Source organism: Dicentrarchus labrax, unplaced genomic scaffold (genome assembly GCF_905237075.1).
Source record: "Dicentrarchus labrax unplaced genomic scaffold, dlabrax2021, whole genome shotgun sequence".
Taxonomy (NCBI): Eukaryota; Metazoa; Chordata; class Actinopteri; family Moronidae; genus Dicentrarchus; species Dicentrarchus labrax.
In genome coordinates, this window is record NW_026136722.1 from 23,901,562 (window position 1) to 23,924,697 (window position 23,136).

At 38.5% G+C, this 23,136-nt stretch overlaps 1 protein-coding gene across 1 annotated transcript; it reads right to left on the minus strand.

The window, feature by feature from the left end:
• Nucleotides 1-2,553: 2,553 nt before the first annotated feature.
• On the minus strand, nt 2,554-19,333 carry LOC127356853 (homeobox protein Dlx4a). Its single transcript, XM_051388885.1, has 3 exons — nt 18,415-19,333; nt 14,420-14,616; nt 2,554-4,924 (listed from the first exon to the last, which is right to left on the minus strand). Exons 1-3 carry the CDS (start codon nt 18,740-18,742, stop codon nt 4,682-4,684), a joined length of 768 nt encoding a protein of 255 aa, XP_051244845.1. The 5' UTR covers nt 18,743-19,333; the 3' UTR covers nt 2,554-4,681.
• Between the last annotated feature and the right edge of the window lie 3,803 nt (nt 19,334-23,136).

The following is a 23,136-nucleotide window of genomic DNA, read 5'->3' on the forward strand; positions in this document are numbered from 1 at the left end:
TAAGAGATATCTTATTTTTTCAGAAGGACGTCCAGTGCTCGGTGGGCTCACGTACTGCAACACAGGTGTATATAGAGGCGGGTGAACAGTGTTGCTGTAAACAGATGCTGAAGGATAATGCTACACATGAAGTGCGTCCTAGAACCAGTAGTGGATAACTAAGTATATTTACTGAAGTACAAACTTGAGGTACTTCACTTTCCTTGAGTATTCCCAATTTATGGAACTTTATACTTATACGCTGTAATTCAATAAGTTACTTCAAATCCAAAAAATGTTAGGAATGGATAATGGATAATTTAACATTTTTAAAGTAATACAAACTAATTTTTGTAAGTTAGAAAACATTCTTGATTAAGTCCGTTTTACTAGGTAATTTGTTTTCACCGTACAAATAAACATTAAATCAGTGTCACTTAAAATGACTAAAGCTAATTGATCAAGAATGTTCTTTTAACTTATAAAATTGAGGTAGTTTTACTTAAAATGATCGCTGTAATCCCTTTCAACAATGTTTTTAACAACAATTAACTTAATTGGTTTTAGTGTTGTACTCCACCAGTCTTTACTCCACTATATTTGTCTGACAGCTATAGTTACTTGTTTCTTGAAAATGGAAAATGCATTGTGGCTGAAAACTGTTTTTGCAATCTCATCTCATATGATGCATTAAACTACCCAAAGTATTTCAAATGAGCTGAGCCTTACACATCTACAGCAGTAAAATGCAACATACACATTAATGCAGCGGTAATATTTATCCAAAAACATCAGATATAATAGTAAAACCCTTCTGCAGAATGAGTACGTTCATACTTTGTGTGGTATGTTACTAAAAGGCTCTGAATAGTACTTCCACCACGCTGATACAACAGACTATGGAAACATTTAGAGACCAAGAAAAAAATATAGCAACGATGCTAGCATTTGTTTGTCTGGATCTCACGATTATTTAACTTTTAGTTAAATGATAGAGCTTGAGCATATATATATATATATATATATATATATATATATTACGCTATATACAGACCACCTACACAGTTGATTATTTTTTTCTGGGTTCCCACTCTTTTTAATAAATTATTTTCTAGAACTATTCCAGGAGTTTTTCTTCACTTGCTCACAAACAGTGGTCAGCGTTTATCGGACAGCTCTAGGCTGTTTTCGCCAAACTGACCTTTTTCGTTCCAAACTGACCTATTTGCCAGCAGACATTTTGACGTGGAATAGTAACATAAACACTAAAGGTGTTACCATTGATACCAATTGAGGTTCCATTCCATTTTGTGTAGCAGAGCCTTTCCAGTGAGCCAACATGCCCCTGTTTGAGTTGAATGGGACGGAACTTTAAATGGTAACACCTGTGTTTACCCTATTTCATGTCAAAATGGCAGCCGTGAAAAAGGTCTACTGACTACAGTTTCTCTTTAACCATATTAATTTGGCCACAATATAAGCTAAAATACAATTAAAATTTCCCCAAAACTGATTATTTCCAGGATATTCATGATCATTTTAATCAGTTTCCAGGTGTTCCCATGACTAGAAAACTAGTCTAAATTTCCAGGTTTTCCATGAGGTGTGGAAACCCTGTTTTATCTTTTTTCCAGCTGCACTGATTCTATCAATATGTGTAAGTCTTTTCAACCCATAGGGTGGCAGTGCAACAATGCCTCTCTCTCTCTCTGCCAGGAAAAAAAATATTTTATCACCTTTTAACACTCAGACACAAATGTACACAAATTCTCTCAGACACTATCTCACTGTGGCCTTTTGTTCTCATAATGAACCACACCTGAATGTAATTTGGCAAGTTTACTTTTGTCCTTTCAGTCCATCTGACCAGTCCAAACAGTGACCTGGCTGTTGGATTACTCTTGTAATGAAATATATTCTTTCTTTTCTTTTTTTTTTTTTTTTACCTTGAAAAGAATAAAAAAACAGAAGAAAATGAACTAGATTCCAGCTGTTCCATAATCTCATTCTCAATCATCTCCAAAAAGTGTTCAAATAAAATCCACAGAAAAAAAACCTAACCGCAAGCAGCATAATAGTAATGCATGAATGCATTTTTTGTAACATTCATTCAACACATCAATTTGTTGTGAAAGGATTAGCCCTCAGTAATCCAGTTTGATGTAATCCACTACTTCCTAGGCTTTTCCTTTATGGCCTGAGGCAGAAGGATATTCCCTTGACTGACAATTACAGATAATTACAGCGTCGGAGTGAAAGCTTTATTTAACAAGCTGTGTCCTAAATTACCTATAATTGACGTGGTCATTTTATAAAATCATTGACGATGTTTGACGACTCGTTTTGCTTTTCCAGATGTTTGCGGGGCGAAAGATGTGACCCTCTTCTTCTGATTTACGACTTTAGAGAAAATGGCTCCAGGCCTCTGGGGCACACGGAGACCTTATACTGAGAAGTGATATGTTATTTTATGCATTACTGAAACCTAAATTTCATATTACCTGTTAAAAGTGAAAAAAAAAACAAAAAAACTTATTTCCACTGCTGAATGTAAGTTAAATAAACAAAATCAAATAGGGTGGCAATGATCACTGGGTTTGATTTATTTCAAATGACATAGCGCAACCTGACCCAAAGCCAATATATTATCGGCAAAATATAAATTCAATATTTGAAGAGGTTGTTGAATAAATTCCAGTCAATGGAACACAGCTTATATATATGACTATAAACTGCAGGTCATAAGGAGTTTCCCACTTCAGAAGTTCTCAAGAGGGGAGCAGAAAAACAAAGTGAAACTGACAGCAACCATCACTAAAATCCACCAGAGAATAAAAAGAAAATAAAAGTGAAATGTTGTTCACAATCAGCAGTGTAGAACCGCAGTTAATGAAACCCTGTTATGTAGCATGGCAAAGTCTCTGCATCTGGCAGCTCATTGCCGCCAAAGACTCCGAACCGACTAAAATCCGACAAAACTGAACAATGACTAGCTGGAGTGGTAGGCCTAATTATTTAAATTTGGTCAGTAGAATCAATTATGAGCGCGACAAAATCAGCACATTAGTCTTGAATGACCTGGTGTAATTTGTTTTATACATGTGACTTTCCAATACATTTCTGGCATTTTCATTTTGGCTTCATCTTTAAACTGAAGCTTAAATTTGAGAGCTTTTATTATTATGAAAAATATATATAAAATTTGACAATAAAGTAGTCCATTCTGTGACTATTTTCCTTATACTCTTAAAAAAGGGGATTATACGTACCATAAAATGGCTGCTTGTTCATATACCTTATCAGTGCCTCTGTTTCATAAAGGCTCTTTAAAGGTCTATATGCTACACAAAGCCTTTATAGTGTTACACCATGTCAAAATTGATAAAATACACACTATGGTCAGAATCAAAGGTCTTTCTTTAGTTATTTAATTTGATCTGTTTTTTAAGATTAGCAAACTCTGGTTTTGTCCTTTTTATCAGTACAGTTCCATAAAGAACAACCATGAAGAAACCCTGAACAACCCTTGTTTTTACACGTGTACCCACCCCACCATAACCCACTGAAAAGACAAGAAAAAAAACCCTGAAATGTCCAGAAACAGAGGTGCAGGGCTGACATTAGTTTTGAGTTGTAGCTTTATCAAAAATGTCCATGCAGGCGGAGCTCCTCTGGAGACACAAATAACCTGACTGGCCACATTAAAAAGTGAGACAATGAAACAAAAAAATGAATTCATAAGCGATTAAACAAACCCTTGCTCCTTTCAGTACACTGGTTGCCAATTACGTAGTCAGGGATGACCAGTAGCTCATGGTGGCTAATGTTAGCCAACATAAACAAACTTTGCATAGATATTGCTGTGCAAAGGACATTATGGAGTCTGTTTGCTGACTGCCTTACTCTAACTCTGATTCACCATTATCCTGTGACTTATGGCTAAGGCTGGCGTTTAGTAAACGTTTAGCACAACCTCACTTTAAATCTTTATAGGTGAAGTCAAATATATAAAAATCAAATTAGCTAACTGGCTAAATGAACAGTAAAACAGTGAAAGAATAGTCTACAAATAAAAAAATAAAACCCCATTATTTCTTTTTTGTAGCGGTCAGGATATTCCTAGACAGACTGGTTAACTTGCATAGCTATAGACTAGCATGGCTTAGCCTTGCATAGCCTGCTAGGCTAACTATGCTAACTCTTGTCATACTGCCATCGAGAGAACTATTTTTTTGATTCCTTATCGAGATGTAAACGCACAGCTAGTTACAAGCTAATTATGTTTTTGTGGGAACAGCTAGTTGGAATCTCATTAGCAGTCTCACTGGTTTATTTATAATGCTAGGGTTGCAATGGTGCTATCGTGTAGACAGGTCTATCCCAGTTCTATGGTGACAGTCCTGATGACATATTTTGTGAATACTAAAATCAAAGTAAATTCAAAGTAATAATTTGTTTAAAATGCTTAATTATCTTAGTTGTCTGTACTCTGTAAGAATTTGATATGCTTTAGCTTTCCCCTTGCCTTTTCAGCCTTAAGCCACATATCTGCTCACTGTGACTGATCTCTGCCAGTTATATTATTTTTGCCTCCAGAGCAGCTCAGACTCGTTCCAATGTCCATGTCCCTAACAACAGCTCCAGTCAGCTTGCTGGTAATAAATCCATAGTTTGTCCTGGAAGTGTTGTGACCTCCCGTCTGTCACATCATCTGAGTCCTCGGCATGGAGTCCTGCTGGTGTCCGGGGTACCAGTGAGCAAAATTGTTCATGTATCCGCCAGAGTGCACCGGTGCGCCTTTGGCGGCCATGCTGATGTCCCACAGGGAGCACGGAGAGGAGGAGGACGGCGGTGGGGGCGCGAGGTGGTCTCCCTCAGGTCCACAGGGCCCGTTCTTCATGATCTTCTTGTATTTGGATCGTTTGTTTTGGAACCATATTTTCACCTGAAGGACAAGAAAAGGGAAAGATTAAGAGCAGATCCACACAACAGCATGCTGGTCTAAGACGTTTAATTTACAATAAATGCAGTCACACTATGGGAAAATGTACTGTAGATCAGTGGCTCTATGCCCCACAGTTTGAGAACCACTGCTCTAGATGTAGCACTGCTGACATTTTTGCTTTGATTTTGATATTGTGTGGTGAAGAGACAGGAGGGTCTCTCTCTGATACAAGACTTAAACTGGGACCCTGTGTTTCAAACCAAACAACCAGGATGCCCATTTTACTGTCTTGATTTTAGGTCTTGGGTCAGTGAATGCTGGCCTGTCATTTATTCCTCGAGTACTAAGGACGATCTGTTAATCTGTCCATGGAAACTAGGGTGAAAAAGATGCGTTAACCTTTTGTCATGTTTAAAATATAACTTTCCCAAAATAAAAAGCAACCCCTTGATAACAAACTATGAATGAAGAATAACTAAATGATATGAAAGACAGAGGGATGAAGAAGATATTCACAATGCAGTCTTATTGAATGACACGCATTTATCCAAACAATCACACTTTGTATTAGTGGGGTCAGCCCTATGTTCCCACAGCCCTATGTTAGGGTTAGGGTTAGGAGTTAGGGGTTAGGGTTAATTGGCTACCAAATTGGGAGAAAGGGGGATAAAATCAGATACAAATTAGTTAGTAACTGAAAAAACGTATCCTCTGCCGCCTAAAAATGTCTTCATAAGAAGTTGTTTCAGCTGCTTGAACTGTTGCATTAATAAGCAGCTCCTAGTAGCCTTTTAGTAACATCTCTGCTATTATGTTAGCTAATGTTAACAGGCCTTAAGGCTGTGCATAGATATATATATATATATATATATATATATACTGACTAGATGTCGCCTTGGGCTTCTAAGGATACGTCAAAACCGCCGCCATCTTGGAGCGGGGATCTGAAGCGCCAAATTAGTTTTCCCGCATTCAGATCAGCTCTAAAGATGCCGGACTGTTGTGCTGCTTATGGATGTTCGAACAAAAGAAATGAAAAAACCAAACAGCAAGGGATAATATTTCACAGGTGATGATGTGTTTTATGATATTGAATGTTACGAAAGTATATTTCTGGTGATGAAATTATATTGTTTCAGTCTCATGTTTCAGTATATATATCTATGGTTGGTTCAGCGACGTTTTCAAAATAAAAGCGCGACCGTCAAAAAGGTACTGCATGAAATATTGAGCTGTGAAGCCTTTAGATCGGATTTTTTTGTGAGTGTCATTAGATTTGAGTACAATAGAGGTGTAAAAGCAAATACACATACTATTAAGTGGAAGAATAATAAACCTACGCCTACTAGTACTAGGCATTACATTTTGAAGTAGAATATATTAATATCAAAAGCTTAAATTTCCTCTGGACTCGATCATAAATACATGTCTGTCAGTTGGAACAAACCAAAAAACTAAAAAATCGTTCGAGATTTTGACGATTTATGGTGATTTTGTTTTTGTTCAATCTTTGCCTAGATTGACACTAATGCATTAAAGGGGGGTGGATCCCCGCTGCAAGATGGCGTCTCTATTGACGCATTCGTTCCAATGAACAGCGGTAGTCAAGGCGACATCTAGTCAGTATATATATCTATGAAGGCTGTGCTAGACATGTTAGCTAACGTTACAGTTTCTCAAGTCTCTGCCAGTAATGTTAGCTAATGTAACTGCTTCTTGAAGGGAGAAAGGTAACATAAACGGATTAAATGCTCATAATCTCACTGAAAATATATAAGCAGCAAGCTGGGACAAACAATGAAAACACGCAGGCCAGGAGGCAGACATCTACAACGAGCTAAACTAACGTTAACATACCATTATCAAGAGCCATAAAGTATGTGGATGTAATGTTACTTGTTAGATGTCAGTAGTTTTGCTGTCAACTATCTTCCTCTTCCTCTAGACATTTTTTTAAAGGCATATTACTGCAGTAATATCCTCTAAAGTTAAACCCAGCAAGTGAACAGTATTTAAGTTATTGGGTAAACTTCCAGCATATCTCTGTAACCTGCTCTGTCTCTGCTCTGGTAGTTACCAGCTACATTCCTCTATGCTTTTTAATTCACATTATTTGACAGCTCTGGGGAAGACTGCATTCTCTAACAATTCACCTGGAATAGATTGCAAAAAGATCTAAAATTAGACACAGTTACATTGATTGATGAATTTAAGCACATCGTAAAGAATGTTAGTTTGTGTGTTTATTGTGGAGCTTTCTGTATATTATGTGGTATACGTTATATTTTAATATGTTGTGATTTTGTCCGCCTGCTACCTTGGTCAAGTCTCTCTCGTAAAAGAGATTTTTTAGAGTAGAGAATCCATCTTACATGAAAATCAATTCAAAAATTAAATTATCAATTTTACAGATGTTCTTATTTGGTAATTAGATAATAACTTAATTAATATTATGAATATTAAAATGATAAGACAAAAAATATGATGAGCTCATACTATACACACTATTATATACAAACTGCAGACCTACTAGGAATACTGTTAAAGATAATGCAATAAAGTAATAATTAATTAGGTAATAATGTGCGATACATATGAACAAGTGACATAACAAGCCCACAATGTTAATGTAAATAATGTAATAGACAGAAATAGTATTACAATAAAATAAAATACGTGATACCACAGGAGCTAAAACTACCATCACGTTCCGTATGATAAGATTATTGTAACACATTGTGTTTCCTGTAGATACATAAAAAAGTTGCATTAATTCCTTTGAACACATAAGGCAGCAGTCCCATAATAACAATATTATATGTGTGTGTGAATAGGAAAGATATAATACTATTAGAATATCTGTAAATATTGAAATGAATCCCTTCAATCATTTTTCTGTGGTTAGAGATGATTCAGTTGTGTTGTTGTTGATATAATTGGCATGGTCTCGGTTTCCAGCATGCTTGCAAATTGAGCATCAAATTACATGAATATGCCTCTCGGGCAACCTGTCAGCTTAGCGGGAACAAATGAATCATAAATAATTACACACAGTCAGTGAAGGATACTTTTGTCTCAAACAGGTTTTAACTGCACCGTAAAGGAAAAGCGAACGCCCAAAGGACTGGTGCTACACGGAGAAAAACCTCTGGCCGGCAAGAGGGGAGAGAAAGATAAAAGAGAAAGGAAAAGAGGAGAAAATACTCTTGGCGCTAAAATTGTTTTCTCCTCCACACTGACAGTCCTGGGAATTATTACCCTGGGATTTTATGGGTATTTATGAAGATGGTTGAAGTGGTTCATGGAAGATATTTGATTCTATAAAAAATCTAATTTCAGACTGGTCTAATTGACTCTAAATATGTGGAAAAAATTATCCCTTTACCCGATAATCAAAAAGGCAACCAGCTTTCACACCCAGCTTTCAGCTTAAACGGCCAAGAAGTCATGCAGAGAGAAATCTGACATTTAATTTGATCTCTATTGTTCCAGTGTATTTGCTGACGTCAATCACAGCCTGTTAGAAGTTAGTATGGATGGTGGCAAATACATAAAATTATACTATCACTCCATAAATCTGCAATACCATTGTAATTACAGCACATAATGGTGTTATTCAGAAATTAACTTGTAGTTGCACTTCAAACTCTTCCTCCAAGTTCTCCAATTTCTATATTGACTCAATTCTTCAATTAAAAAGAAAATCATGTCTGAAATCTTAGTTCTCCTTATAGCTAACCTGGGGGTCGGGACTCCCACTAGGGGTTGCTAAAGCTTTATGGGGGGTTCTGAGGCCTTCTAGTTTTTAAAGGGTGTAAGAAAACAAAAACAAAAAAAAACAGACATTGTAGGGCTATATCTCTGCATTAGGTTCACTTCTATAAAGAAAAGTAAACCAGATAGGTTCCTTTAACTTAAAAACAGTCCAAACTGATTACATTAAAACTTTAAGTAAAACTAACTTCCCTCTTGATCAAGTAGCTTTAGTAATGTACTGTGAAAACAAAAGTACTTAATTAAGAATATTTCTGTAACTTACAGATATAGGTTAATGTCACTTAAAATTTACTGCCTAAACAAGAATTTTTTAAACTTAAAAAACTGAGTTTGTGTTACTTGAAAGGTTCAATGTAACGTAATGTAACGTAATGTAATGTTTAAACCTTTTTAAAATACAGTGAACAATGGCCAAGTGCCTGGGACAAGAAAACACTGAAAAAAGTCTATTTATGATTGTTAGAGATGATAAAAAACACAATTCATCCAAATCACTCAATATTTCACATAAAATATGAAATAACCATGAAATATGTCACTTAATCAAGGGTCGTCAGTTTACTAAACGAGAGAAAAGGGGTCTCTTGAGGAAAAAGGTTGGGAACCACTGCAATAATCTATGGACAAATGTAATAAAAATCACAGCCACAAAACTGCAGCCCCTGCAGTATAATAATTACCTGGAGTGGTACACCACAGTGGTAGCTCGCGGATGAAAACCTAAAGAGAGAATGTGGAGCGCAGCTTATGAGCCCAGGAGTCAATCAACAGCACGTTAAGTTAATGCAGCCTCAGTGAGAGGATTTCTGCTGTAATTATTGGTTTCATATTCCAGCAGCAACATGGAGCTGACAGCTTCTCTGAGAGTGCGACTAATGACACCGACATTAGCAGAGGAGGGTGGCTGAGAGGCAAGCCAGGTGCCACTGAGTGTGTATGTGTGTGTGTGTGTGTGTGTGTGTGTGTGTACAGTATGTGTGTGAACACGATATATCAAACCAAACCTTGCATTCTTGAATACTGCGTGGAAAAAAAGTTGATCAGTGGTGTCCTGTGAGGATTTCCAAGGAATAAAATGCTTCCCTTTGGTGGGTGGGTTAAGCTGTATAGGCAGTGTGAGTGTGAGTGAGAGAGAGAGAGAGAGAGAGAGAGAGAATTCAAGGAAAAAAGTTAGAAATGTGCTACGTGCCATTTCTCAGCTTCGTCTGGGAACATTAGCGATTCAGATGGAAAGTGGTCAGTGGTTGGCTGCCAGCCTAATGGCATGAAGGCAGGATAGAGATGTGGCGCATGATCACTATCTTCAAGAGTGTGTTTGTTTCCATCTGCATATGTGTATGAAAATGCACATGAGCTACATATGTTTAAGCAGATACATGGGGTATGTGTCTGAGTGGACTAAAGTGCATCCATGCATGTGAGGAATGTGTGTATGTGTACAGTACATACTGTATGTGCTGGACAGTTACACACGGCTAATTACAGCTTACTGAGAGCAACACGACTGCGTGTTCAATACACGCTGTTCTGTGTCTCCATTGATTTACTGTCACCACCAAAGGAGAGAAAACAGGCTCTTAAAACATGATGTTATATTTGAAAATGTATTTTGTAAAAAAAAAAGTGTTTTTATTTTTTTTTACGCATATTTACAAAAATAAATGCAAAAAATGTAAAAATATGACATTGTTCAGAATTACAAATAAGCTTTTGCATGTAATTGGTAGTGTGAAACAGCTTTTTTAAACTGTACTTAGATTGCCGGTTAGATTCCAAGCCTATAAACAGACCTTGATCATTGAATAATTCCCACAAAACCCTGGTATATGACCTTTTTTATGTTCGGTGTCACATTTTAAAAATTGCTTTTATTTATACAACATCTGCACGTGACTATCGGATGATCATCAGTGATGAAGGTACGGTTAGGGACATTGCTAACATTTGACAATAGCTATGTCACGAGAGAAAAGGTCCATACTGCTAACAACTGTCCCAGAGACAAGGTACAGCTCCTGTTTGACGTTGTTTTTGTTTTTCTGTGAATATCTGACTACAGAAAAGATTGTCGACTACAAACGGACAACGGACAAACTAAAAACTGGATGTAGATAGGACCTTTCACATTTTCAGGCACCACCATAATTTCTCCTACAAGCTTGGAAGAGGAGGGTGAAGCGAGCAGTATTCAATTGGTTGCAATCTGCAGCCTCACTGCTAGATGTCACTAAATTCCACTGGACCTTTAATACAATCAATGTGGCAGCGCAGCTAAACCTTGGCTATGGTAAAATAGCTAAAATTCCTGGTAAAAAGGAATAGTTCGACCCTTTGGGAAGTACGCTTATTCACTCTCTTGCTGACAGATAGATAAGAAAATCCATACCATAAGGCTACAGCCAGCAGCTGTTTAGTTTAGCATAGCATAAAGACTGGAAACAGAGGGAAACAGGTAGCCTGGCTCTGTCCAGAGGTCACAAAATCTGCCTCCCAGCACAACTTAAGCTCACTAATTGTTACATATATTATAGGTGTAAAAGATTTAGGTTGTGTTTTTATCAGGAGTGTGCTGGCCGGGACGCCAAGAAATACTTTAGAGTTTAGACTGTTAATTGACCTGTAAAACCAGTCCACAATTAAGTCATGACGTTTCACCAAAACATTTGTTACGTTTAATAAAGGTCTCACCTTGACATGGACTTATCTACGAAAAGGAAATTAAAACAGGGCAAGCATTCCCAGAAAAGAAAGTAAATAGAAAACACCCACATTCTTTATCCCAAGCCCACAAAAATGTGTCTGCATGCCTCAAACTACAGCCAGAGATATCCTTTAATTGCACTCTAGTATCAGTTGACATAACGCTGACATACTTAAGACTATAATACAATCAGTCAAAGCCCACTTTCCCCAATCCAAAACACCTCAAAGAATACAGAGAGAGAAAGGTAAAAAAAAAAAAAAAAAAGCTTCTTCAGTAATCGTGCATGTGAGTCTGACTTTCAGCAGACCACACTGAAAACCACTTTGCCACTACAAAAGGCAAAGGCACATGAACAGATCATCTCTTACTCCCAGGGTAAACATAGCTGCCGTGGTTAATTCATATGGGATTAGGATGGTTCATTTGATGACATCATTACACACATACACGCACACACACACGTGGATGTATCGTATTTCAAATGATTACCAAACAATCTAATCTTTTCCCAATGGGACACCTGCTCAGTACTCAAACCTTCACTCTGCTTTCCACATGTGTAATGTATCTTTGATCGCACAGCATTATATGACTTTACAAAATAACTCCTTTTTGACACAGGCCACACCTTATCTCCTGGCACAAAGATGCCGCCACATGTGCCACCTTCTCCTTTCCTGCTGTCGCTTCATGAAGAACAATGATTATAATTACAGCTGGGATGATAACAGCTCTGAATAACAGTGGCTGTGCATTCTGACAGGGTAAGCCCATTTGAATACAGTATACATTTTAAATACGAATATGTTACTGATGAAGAAAACAGTTCCTGTCCAAATTTGACTTCATATTTGCTTCTAAACACTAAATTGTGAAAAATGTTGTAGATTTAATGTACATATAATAACTATACTGCCCTACACAGCCAAACCACAGTAACGTATTTACACATTTGGTCAAAATGACCTCTTTTTACGTCTGTTTTAAAAATGTATTGTCATAGAAATGTAGGATTATTGTAAAAAAAAAAAAAAAAAAAAAAACTGCCAAACTGCTAAAGAAAGAGAGCTATAATGAATATACCAATTCATTTTAATCACTTTTATCTTTAAATAAAAAATGAACTGACATCTGGGTAATTTCAGATGCTTATTCCATTTTACTAAATGAGTCAGTCGCTGAACCTAGTCATGATGGAGAAAATAACAGAACTAAACACCTGCTAAATGGCAGCTAGCTTAGCATAGCTCAGTTGCTGCTATCTCAGTTTTTGACTCTGGTGGAATTCATGCGGTTTGGTGAGATTAAGTTCCTTTAAATTACATATTTAAACATATTAAAGAGTGAGTTCATTTCTTATAACTAAAACAAAGATACATTTAATTCAATTAATTAAAGTTTTTCTTTTAAACGAACTTGTTAAGATGGACAAAAAGGCTGAAAGAAAATGTTTTCATTTCAATTATTTTTGCCATAAAATCCAGCCGTAACATGTTAAACAATTTTTTTATACGTATTTACTGTTCTTTGCTTTTGTAGAGTAGCGCATCTACTGCTTATCAAAAAACAGTTTCGAATTAAGACAATGTCGTCCATGAAGAAAATCCATGTGTTTTTCTGCTGGATGGATAAGTTATTTCAGCTGTATATTGTATTGTAAAGAAACTGACCTCTGAAGCTGATCTATTGTTGTAGTACATTAAAGATGCTCAGGAAATGAGGAAACAGTTTGTCAGAGGAACAATCTCTAAAAAACATTCTCCCTACAGATTTTCTTTTGTTGTCTTTAAATTTTTCTTAAACCGGTTTGTCATTCACACATGTTGGGACAAAATATGAATATCTGTCCTGTTCATCGGGGTGATTGTTTAGTGTTTAGAGTGTTTAGAATATCAGAGCTTTAATCAGCTGGATAAAGGCTGACTCACTATTGTCTAATATCAAGTGAGTTTTTTTTAGGAAAATGTTGTGGACTATTATTAAATCCCAAAGCGTCCTATAAAAACAGCATGAACTTCAGATGTTCACAGTGGTGAAACAATAGGCTAGAAAACATCGACAGCAGCCGATGTTGCCTCACCGGCTTCATGTAACAGACAAAATGGCCGCCATTAAGGCTCGTATTTGCCTTTGTCGGCTGCACGTGTGTGTGTGTGTGTGTGTGTGTGTGTGTGTGTGTGTGTGTGTGTGTGTGTGTGTGTGTGCGTGTTCTGAGGGAAAGAAAACCGACAAATAAAAGGCACTGAGAGGGAAAGATGACCAGCGGCAAAACAAGTCTTCCCCTTAACATCAGCTGCAGACACATAAATGTACATTCACGGTGAACGCCCAACACACACGCATTTACACACACACACTCCCAATTCATGATGTGCATTTGAGGCGTCTTTGTTCCATCTGGTTTTGTTGTAATCTGTGTCATGACCTTTTGTTTTCTAATTTCATGACAATCTATGACTAAACTTCACATGACATTTGTGTATGCCAGCGTGTAATTACACATAGAGGAACGTGCGGTGACAACAGTTAACAAGAATGTACCATTGCCTGTTTGGGCTTTTATACTGGCCTAGGTGCCCTTTAACTGGGAACCAAGGAACACTTTAATTACATATCCAATCAAACAATCAACGAGAGGATAGAATCAGATTCTAGAATAAATCTCAGTTCACTTTTGTTGTGTTTTCTGTATTTTCTATTAAAAAACGACACTGTAGGTGTGTATGTTCTATTGATATTAATCTATGTGGTAGGTATGCATTCCAATGACAGCTCACAGTGTGTCATATACACATTTAATTGATACACGCCCTCAATTAGAGAAATTAGCCCACACTTATCAAAAATGTTTTCGACTCTTGTCATCACAGACAGATATTTTTCAGTCCTTTTCATGTGCAAAATTTATTTTTATATCATCTTGAAATAAAAGAAAAAAGCTCAGCTAAGACTCTGAATGTAAAAGAGCAGACATATGTTGTGTGGTTTTTTGTGTGTATCATCTTCCACAGTACCTGGGTCTGCGTCAGGCCCAGTTTGGCCGCCAGATCGGCCCTCTCGGGCAGGGCAAGGTACTGGGTCTGCTGGAAGCGCTGGTTGAGCGCCTGAAGCTGCAGGCTGGAGTAAATGGTCCGAGGCTTCCGGATCTTCTTTCCCTTCCCGTTCAGCCTCACCTCCCCGTTCTCTATCACCGCCGTGGGCTTCTCGTGTTCTGCAGAAGAGGAGGGAGGAGAGCAGTGTTTTAAATATCAACAAGGGGCTTTGAGGGGGGGCAGGAGTTTGGCCTTACAGGCGCCGTCGGGCAAAAGATCACAAGATTAGTCAATGGTCATGAAACATTTCAAAATGTTGTAAAAGATAGAAATTCCTGCTTTTCAATCTATCCTCTGTCACATTTCCGACACCTTTGTTTAAGGGAAGCTTGTGGTGGAGTTTTGCGCTGGTTTCCTCATCGTGCTGGGTTTTACTGATTGCTTTTTTTCTATCCCACAAAAATGCTAAAGAAAGTAGAATGTGCGTACTATGAGGAAACAGAAATTCAGGGAGCAGGTCTGTTTTTATACGATATACACGTGGGCTCTATTAGAATGTGATGGAAGTTGTTAAGAAGAAACAGGAACACATTCAGCCTCATATCACGGTGTGTTTTTAAAAAAAATGTTTTTTGTCTAATATGTAGGGACAGGCCATATATGGGCTCAGCCATTTTAAAGTTTAACCATGCACCTAACCATAACCATCTAAAATTGAACTACAGGGATGTGCAATATAACCGAAATCTCATATCCTGGTATAACAATATCAAAAACCCAATATCCAGATAATACATATCACAATGAGGCACCTTTTCTGTAAATTAGTAAAATAAAATGACCACCATGTCATACAAAGACCACATCCGTGTGACAGAAGTAGCCCCACTTTTAGGTACGAGCTCCTTGTTTTGTCTTGGCAAGGTCGGAGTCAGTCTCCTGTTTCGGGATCACTCCATTCTGCTTCACCTTCACCTCCTTTTTTGTCTGTGTTGCCTTCACGCAAATTTCCTGCCTGCATCCGGAAGAATGCAAAGCCTCTTCCAAATGACGATAATATTGCTGTGAAGAGTGTGGTCTTGGACACAACGGAATAAAATATAGAACATAATGGGATATTTTCATATTATCATATCGCACAGCCCTAGATTTAACAGCAAAATAGAAAATAATAGTGGTTGGGGCAATTTTGTATAAGTTACAAATTATGAGGCTTTCTATGTGTAATATTGTGTGGTATAATATCATTGTAAATTCTATGAGTACACTTCAGTATTATGAAATATAGTGTGATTAGAAGGCTGTAAAATGAGTCTAATAACTATATGACAATGGACGCAGGTAAAAGGATGAATCCACTTTGTTCTCTCCAAAGCATTTCTGGTTCAGCTCAGCCGAGAGGGCTTCTTTTCTTCTTCGCCCTTTTTCAGGAAAGCCATCCGACTGTATGTTCGCCCACGCTGAATATGTTATGACATGAGCTTATAGCCTGCAGTGGCAGGAGAGAACAGCTGCGGACAAGCCGAGGCCCCACAAGACGTTCAGATTCTGTAACTGAGCTGCAGAGAGGCGGCACGGGCGCACTCAAGTGCATGAGCACTGGCGGAGGGAAAAACAGTGGGCCCTTCGAAGACATTTGACGAAGAAAGAAAAAAGTTAACTTAAGAGGGCATACATTTCTGACTGTACGTCCCGTAAGCTTTAGGTTGTATGTGGAAAAATAATAATGATTGTAAAATCAGCCGTTTTTGTCTTTAAAAAAAATATATATATTTGTCTAACCATATTAAGACACACACACACACATGTGTCTGTGTGTGTCTGTGTGTGTCTTAATATGGTTAATATAATATATAATATTAATATGGTTAATATGTGTGTGTGTGTATGCATGTATATATATATAAAAGTACTGAAGTGGTAACTCTTTGCTTTGCCACAAACTGGACCTAAACATTTCATAAAATATAAGAAAATATAAAAATGACCATAAAGCATTGTTAATGTAACTGGACTGGGCAGTAGGGCTGAAGTCCTGTCAACACCAATCACAGATACTCAGAATATGAAAATCCATTGTGTTTAACATGTTTTACAGCTGACACAAGTAACGCCTCAATATGTCATCAGTTGAGATTAGGATATTTTATTAAGTATAATAGTAATAAAACGACATCAGGTGTGTTCCTATTCAGTCTATTCATCACCGAACACACTGATGATGCTTTATTTGTGGTTAATTACCTTTATGTGCATCGTGTAGAGACAAGCTGAGAAAACCAGTTGAAAGTGCTGATGTGGCGCTTATTGATGTCTGTGTGTACTATACATTTTTATTAATTTTTTTAAATTAAAGAAATTTTAATTAAAGTTTGAATTGCTCATTTGTTCAGCGATTTAAAACGCTGTACACTGAATTTAAATGAAAAAGGCACGAAAACAAGTTGGGATAAAATATATACAGGAGTGTAATTTAATTACTTATATTTTACTGCTGTATTAAACAATGTAATAAACACTATTTTGTACATGTTTGAACTGTTTTATAATATTATTTAGAGTGATTATTATTAAAGATCTGTACATTTCCCTAGCCACTTAACATTATGTTAACCTGACAAAAAAAAATTCTGAAAAAAGCATACCGTACATGAGGGGTAGAAGAACAAAGAAAGAAAGAAAGAAAGAAAGACATTTTGAGAGAAAAACCAAGATGTGTTTGCCTGTTGTCAAGTTTAAATAACTAAATATGTAGAGAAGGACCTGTATTAATATTAGTAGTAGTAGTGTATGATCAGACTCTACATCTATTAATAATTAATGTAACATATATGATGGTTGACAAAAGTCCGTCTACATACATTTATCTTAATATAGATGTGTGTTTGTAATCCGGATTGCTGCTCTTTATTTCATTGTAGTGGCCGATCAGATGGTGGAATTCTATGCTTCTGGCGGTGCCTTTTAGTTGCACTGAAGCAATGTCACTTTTTTAGAACATAAGCTATCAAATATAACACCATCTGTATATTTAAGTGGTCTGCATTGAATTAGCTTTAAGTCATTAATATTGATCACAATGGGCCTCGATGGTAAAGGGTTTATAAATATGATGACCAAAAAATAAATGATTAAAGGTGGTGTTATTTAGGAATTATTTTAATTGATCTGCTTGGTGTGAAAAAATAGGATTCTTGAGATATTTTATTTTGAAACTATATAACACTATACAGGAAATATTTTGGTTCAATTAACATTTATTTTTAAATCGAATTCAACAATTATTTTTTCATTTTTCAGTACTGAAAGTAGTGGAATTATTATGGTTGTTGTTGTTGTTGTTATTAGAGGTGTCTCGGGGTGCAGGCAGCAGGCAGGGTGGATGTTATTTGGAGATGATGTGCTGGCTGTGTTTTGAGGCTTTGGCCGCTGCGGGACACCACAGGGCCGGAGTCGGCTGCTTCTTGTGGAGAGTCCCACGGTCTCTGCGGGCCCTCGGCTCATCTCCCGTCCAACCCCAAAGTACACTGAACACAAGGCTGCGGCCGACCTGTGTGTGGATCCAATTATTGCGCTCCGCTGTGGCTTATTTTTTACCCCGAACATTTTAATGGGCCTAACTAAGACATCTGTGAGGAATAACATTTTGTTTCCTGAGATTTTCCTTTAATTATTTTCTGCGTGTTGTTGCATTTAATGTCCTCTGTGATGGTGCAACCAGCATCTTTTTGACTTGGGCCGCCACACTGGTCTTTATTTAAGACGACGCACAGAATCATGAACAAACATATCATTTTAGCGCGGGTGGGCCCAGTATAAAGCAAATAAGCCATGACTCAATTAAACTAAAGCTTCTGTTTTCTTTCTCTGAGATCTTTCCACTCTTCATACACGGGGTATGAATATTGAACTCAAACTGTGGATGCAAAAGAAAAGAGCAAACATGAGTGTTTCATATTTTTCCTAAGTAAACCTACCCGCATCCTCCAGTCTGGTGTGTCCAAGCGCGCCGCCGTGACCCCCGTGCTGATAGGGCAGGTAGGCCCCGGGGTGGTGCGCGCTCACGGGGCTGTGATAGGGCGGGTATCCCAGCGGGCGACCGTACGAGGACGCCCCGGAGGAGAAGGGCCCGTCGTGCTGCGAGGGCCCGACGGCGTGCAGACCGTGCACCGGGTAATGGCTGTGGGACAGGCCGGGGGAGGGCTGCTGGTGTCCGGGGTAACCGTGGCCGCCGAACTCCAAAAACGCCGACTTGGACGGATCGGGAGGGACTAAAGTGTCCGATATAGAGCTCATAGTCATCATTGGGGTGAGGGGCAGTGATGTAGCGGGAAATAAGAGGGGTCAGCTATGACCTCCAGGCGGGGGTCATCATAAGACAACCCACCATCAATGTTAAAGTCAGCAGACTTTCAGAGAAGAGTTTCACTTTCCATAAACCGACAGCAGCCGTTGGAAATGGACTTGAGCTTCGATACTGTCACTGTATTCCTGCTGAGAGAGAGGGCGATAGAACGCGGGTTTATGTGGGTCTGTCCTCCGCTACATCCCGGCTGAAGGGTCCACAAACGCGACGCTCAGTACTGAACACCATTGACGCGGACAGGACGCATGACTTCTGCAGCCAGGACGGCACTGTGTGAGAAAACACCGCAACAACTCCTGACGAAAAGTCCGTAAAAAAGATTTACTATCCTTCCAGTCGGGTTATTTTCCTTCTTCTCTTCGTCCAAAATAAGCAGTCCGGAGCTTGTTCCCTCCCGTGTTGTGAAGAGGCGCTTGGCAGGAGCAGAGAGGACTGTGTGTGTGTGTGTGTGTGTGTGTGTGTGAGAGAGAGAGAGAGAGAGTGTGTGTGTGTGTGTGTGTTCCTCCTCTCCGGAGCGCACTGTGAGTCTGCACACACCATCCTCTGCCTCCACTTGGCACACACGCAGCGCGCAGCTCATTGGCTGCAGAGCTCCGCCGTGTCACACAAATCACATTGAGCACCGGCCGCGGACCGGCTCCCTCTCGGTTTTTTGGCGGACAATGAAGGCCCCACTTCTCAAAGTCTTCAGTAAAACGCCATTTTAACCATTAAAATATCATTCCGCAATCGTGAATATTCTGGAGGAAAAAATATATCTACCGGTTCCTTTCATGTGGTGAACAATAAATACAATTACATTCAAGCCTAAATAAATAAATAAATAAAAAGATTTTAAAAAATGAGTGCTGATAAATGCTAAAATATGTAGCCTATATATAATATTCTATTAAATATAAGCATTATTGCATGATAAATGAGGAGGAGTTATTAATCATTTGATATCTATGAGGAGATAAATTACTGCCTGTTGCCTTTAGTTCCTGTGGACATACTTTAGGTGGAGATATCTGACCATGTTTCTCAGGTAAAACTAGGCTCAATACATGTATGCATTACTGCACAGGACTGTATATTTAAAAAATAACCACCCATTAATTCTGCGTATGTTTTAATAAAAATGAACAATGGCGGGTTGGCTCATGAAACGCAGCGGCTCTCCAAAATAAAATTCTTCCAGTCTGCCAAAAAGCAAAATAAGGCGGATCAGACCGAATTATCTTCATAAGCTGCTGTTGAAAGGCCGCAGACCTTATTATCCAAATTATTTTTTATTAAACACACACTTTACACACTGATCCGCAGGAATCCAATTTCTTTTCAATTTGGCTGAATATGGAGCTATGGAGCGATACGACTCTTTCTGCAGGCCTAATCGAGATCAGCTTGATTTTTATGACAAGGTAATAATCTTACACACACACACACACACACACACTGACACTGAGGGCACCGCCTGTGGTCCCACACGAGGGACAATTACAACAAACATCGGCCTTCTACAGAAACTCCAAACTTGTGATTTTGGCAGAGCAGAGGCTCGGACACTGTAATTTCACTCAGCTCACGGTCATTATGCTCATCTGCGGTGGAAATCCCGGACTGCTTTCAAATTAAACTGAAAAACCTCAGCATCACCAGATATATATGCTGTAAAATACTGTAGGGCAAAGTCACTGCAGCGGAATTATTAGATCCGGATAAATCATTTAAAGTCGCAAGAAAAAAAACGGCTATCCTATATCAATGGCATTTATTTGCTAAGAAGAGAATAACTGCAACTTTATAATCTAGTCTTTATTGCACCAAAGTCTCTTTAGTTTCAGGGACAATTTTTGCAATGAATGTGAGGAGACCAGCGACGCACTTGAACGCATCATTACTTTCATTACAATAAACACCAGATGCAATCTGACTTGTAGAGGTGAAGTCGGGTCTGAAAAGCCCACAAGGTCCCATCATGGAGTCAGAGCGTTGTAGTGGGTTGCACTAGTGGGTGCTCGGCTGTGGAAAGTAGCTACAAATATAAAACTACTGTGGTGGAATTTTGAGGTACTTTCCATTTGATGCTACCTTTACTTCTCAGAGGGAAATGTGCTTTTTACTGCACTGCATTTATCTGACAGCTTTAGTTACTGGTTACTTTTCATTTTCAGATTTGACTTTAAAAATATTTAAAGCTTGAACCAGTTTCCAAGCTTTTTGCCAGGTGCGCCCTTAAAAAACTGTCTGTGTACAAGCTTTTTGCAGTTCCACTGAAGAGGTAAAAGTAGGCCTATTTGATATTTCTCAAAAAAGCCAAAATTAGAAGAAAAAAAGAATGTACATTTGTGTAGCAGAATTCTGTCTTCTTTCGTCGTCTCGAGACCCCTCAGATTTATCTTGTGACCTTCAGAAGGGGCCTGAGCCATAGGTTAGGTAGGAGATTAAAACTAGCTGCAATGGTAAAAGGATGCACACACATATAATAATACATATATTTTGCTGTAAGTGCATTTATTGATGATACTCATGTACTTTTACTTGAGTATGGTTTTCAAAGCAGCCCTTTATTTTGTAATCAAGTATTTATAATGTGTCATATTGGTACTTTTACTTAAATAAAGGATCTGAACACTTCCTCTACCACTGCTGTTGCTCTTGGAGGAGTTCATCATACCAACTGGAGGTAAAAGAAGGGTTACACGGACGTTTTCAGACCGGCCCCGAGGCCTAAGGGTCCATCTTTAGTCACTAATCTCAGTATTGACGGGACTCTTTGAAGGCTCCGCTGTCACTCCAGCACACACACGCACACAGAGGTAAAGAAAAAAAAGAGACAGATGACGTGTTCTAAAATACAGATTTTTAAAGGGAGTTGTGTCAATAAAGTTGACGGGATTGAACGTGAAGTATGAATGAATCAATGAATGTCAGCTACTCCCGTCAGCATTAAGTTGCGTAGCTTTGACAGCGTAATTTTAGTCATGTCAACTGGAAAAAATAATAATTTGAACATACTGTAGACAAAGAGACAGACAGCGAGGAGGACAGCACACACACACACACACACAGACAGCAGAGTGAGAGATGTTTTGGCATGTTTCTTCCTCGTTTCTCTTCTCCTGCCTCTAGGATCCGGCTTATTATACCAACAGGCTGATGTGTGGAGAGTTACTACACATCCCAGCCTGCGCTCCCGCTTTCATCTGCAGCCAACATTCCTCCCCTCCCTGACTTCACCTCTGCGAGCGCCGGGCACACCCTCCTCGCTGTGTGTCAATGCTGTTATTTAGCGGCACAATCTTGCTAAGTCGTCAAATTTTCGTTCAGTTTTTTCTCACACACAGGCTGAAGTTGGCAGGGCTGGAGAGAGGTGCAACATGGGAGCAAATTATCACTCTTTAAAAAACTCCATTGTGCAAGTCTTAAAATGAAAGGTTCTCTTTAGGCCCAGGGGTTCCAAGCATCCGATAGTTCCCAAGCTGACTTCAATCGCGATGTCCAGAAGTACTTCGAATACAAGTTGCTAAACTAAATAATTCTTCTAAAATCATTTGGAAAGCAGTTGCAGGACTCTTTGTCACATTTAACATAAAAGTGGTCCAAGTTTTACTCTTGCTGCATTGTACGTTTTGACGTCAACAAACATGGGTGAATTTACAACTTAGGTACATTGCTCTCTGATTCAACGAGCAACATAGGCTAATGACTGCGTTCAAACAAATTTTTTGGCCTGCAGGGAGGCAATTTGTTATCCGTGTCAAGTGGGAGATGAGTTACTGTCCGACAGCAAGAGATGGAGCTCATACACACAGTAGCTTGTGGGAACACGTGCAGGTCAGTTTACACCTTCAGGGAGAACAAAGGAAAGCGAGGAGGAGGGGAAAGAGAAACAGCAAATCAAATGAGTCTGTTTCAATGTGTTTGAAGTAAAATTTCTTTTGGATAAAAGTTAACTCATTCTTGTTTTCTGTAACTAACAAACTCTGAGCAAAAGATGTGATAGAAAACTTTGATCCTACTGACAAGTATATCGTCATTCATTCGATATATCGTATTCCTCTGTGCCGCAGAGCTCCGTTGCACTGGGTATCATGTTCCCTTATTACCATGAACACACCGCAGTTTATTTTGAGCCATCATGCTGCCAGAGATACTCACTAGTTCCCAACAAAGGCACGATTTGTTGCAAATTATTTAGCCTTTTTTAACCTATATTTGTGATCTGTTTTTAAAGATTTATGTCTCCTGGAGAACATTTTGGCTCAGAGTATGGAGTAATTCGTAAATAATGAAAGATGGACTAACACTGTTGGTTTTGGTCTAAAGATTACTGAATGTATTGAAAATA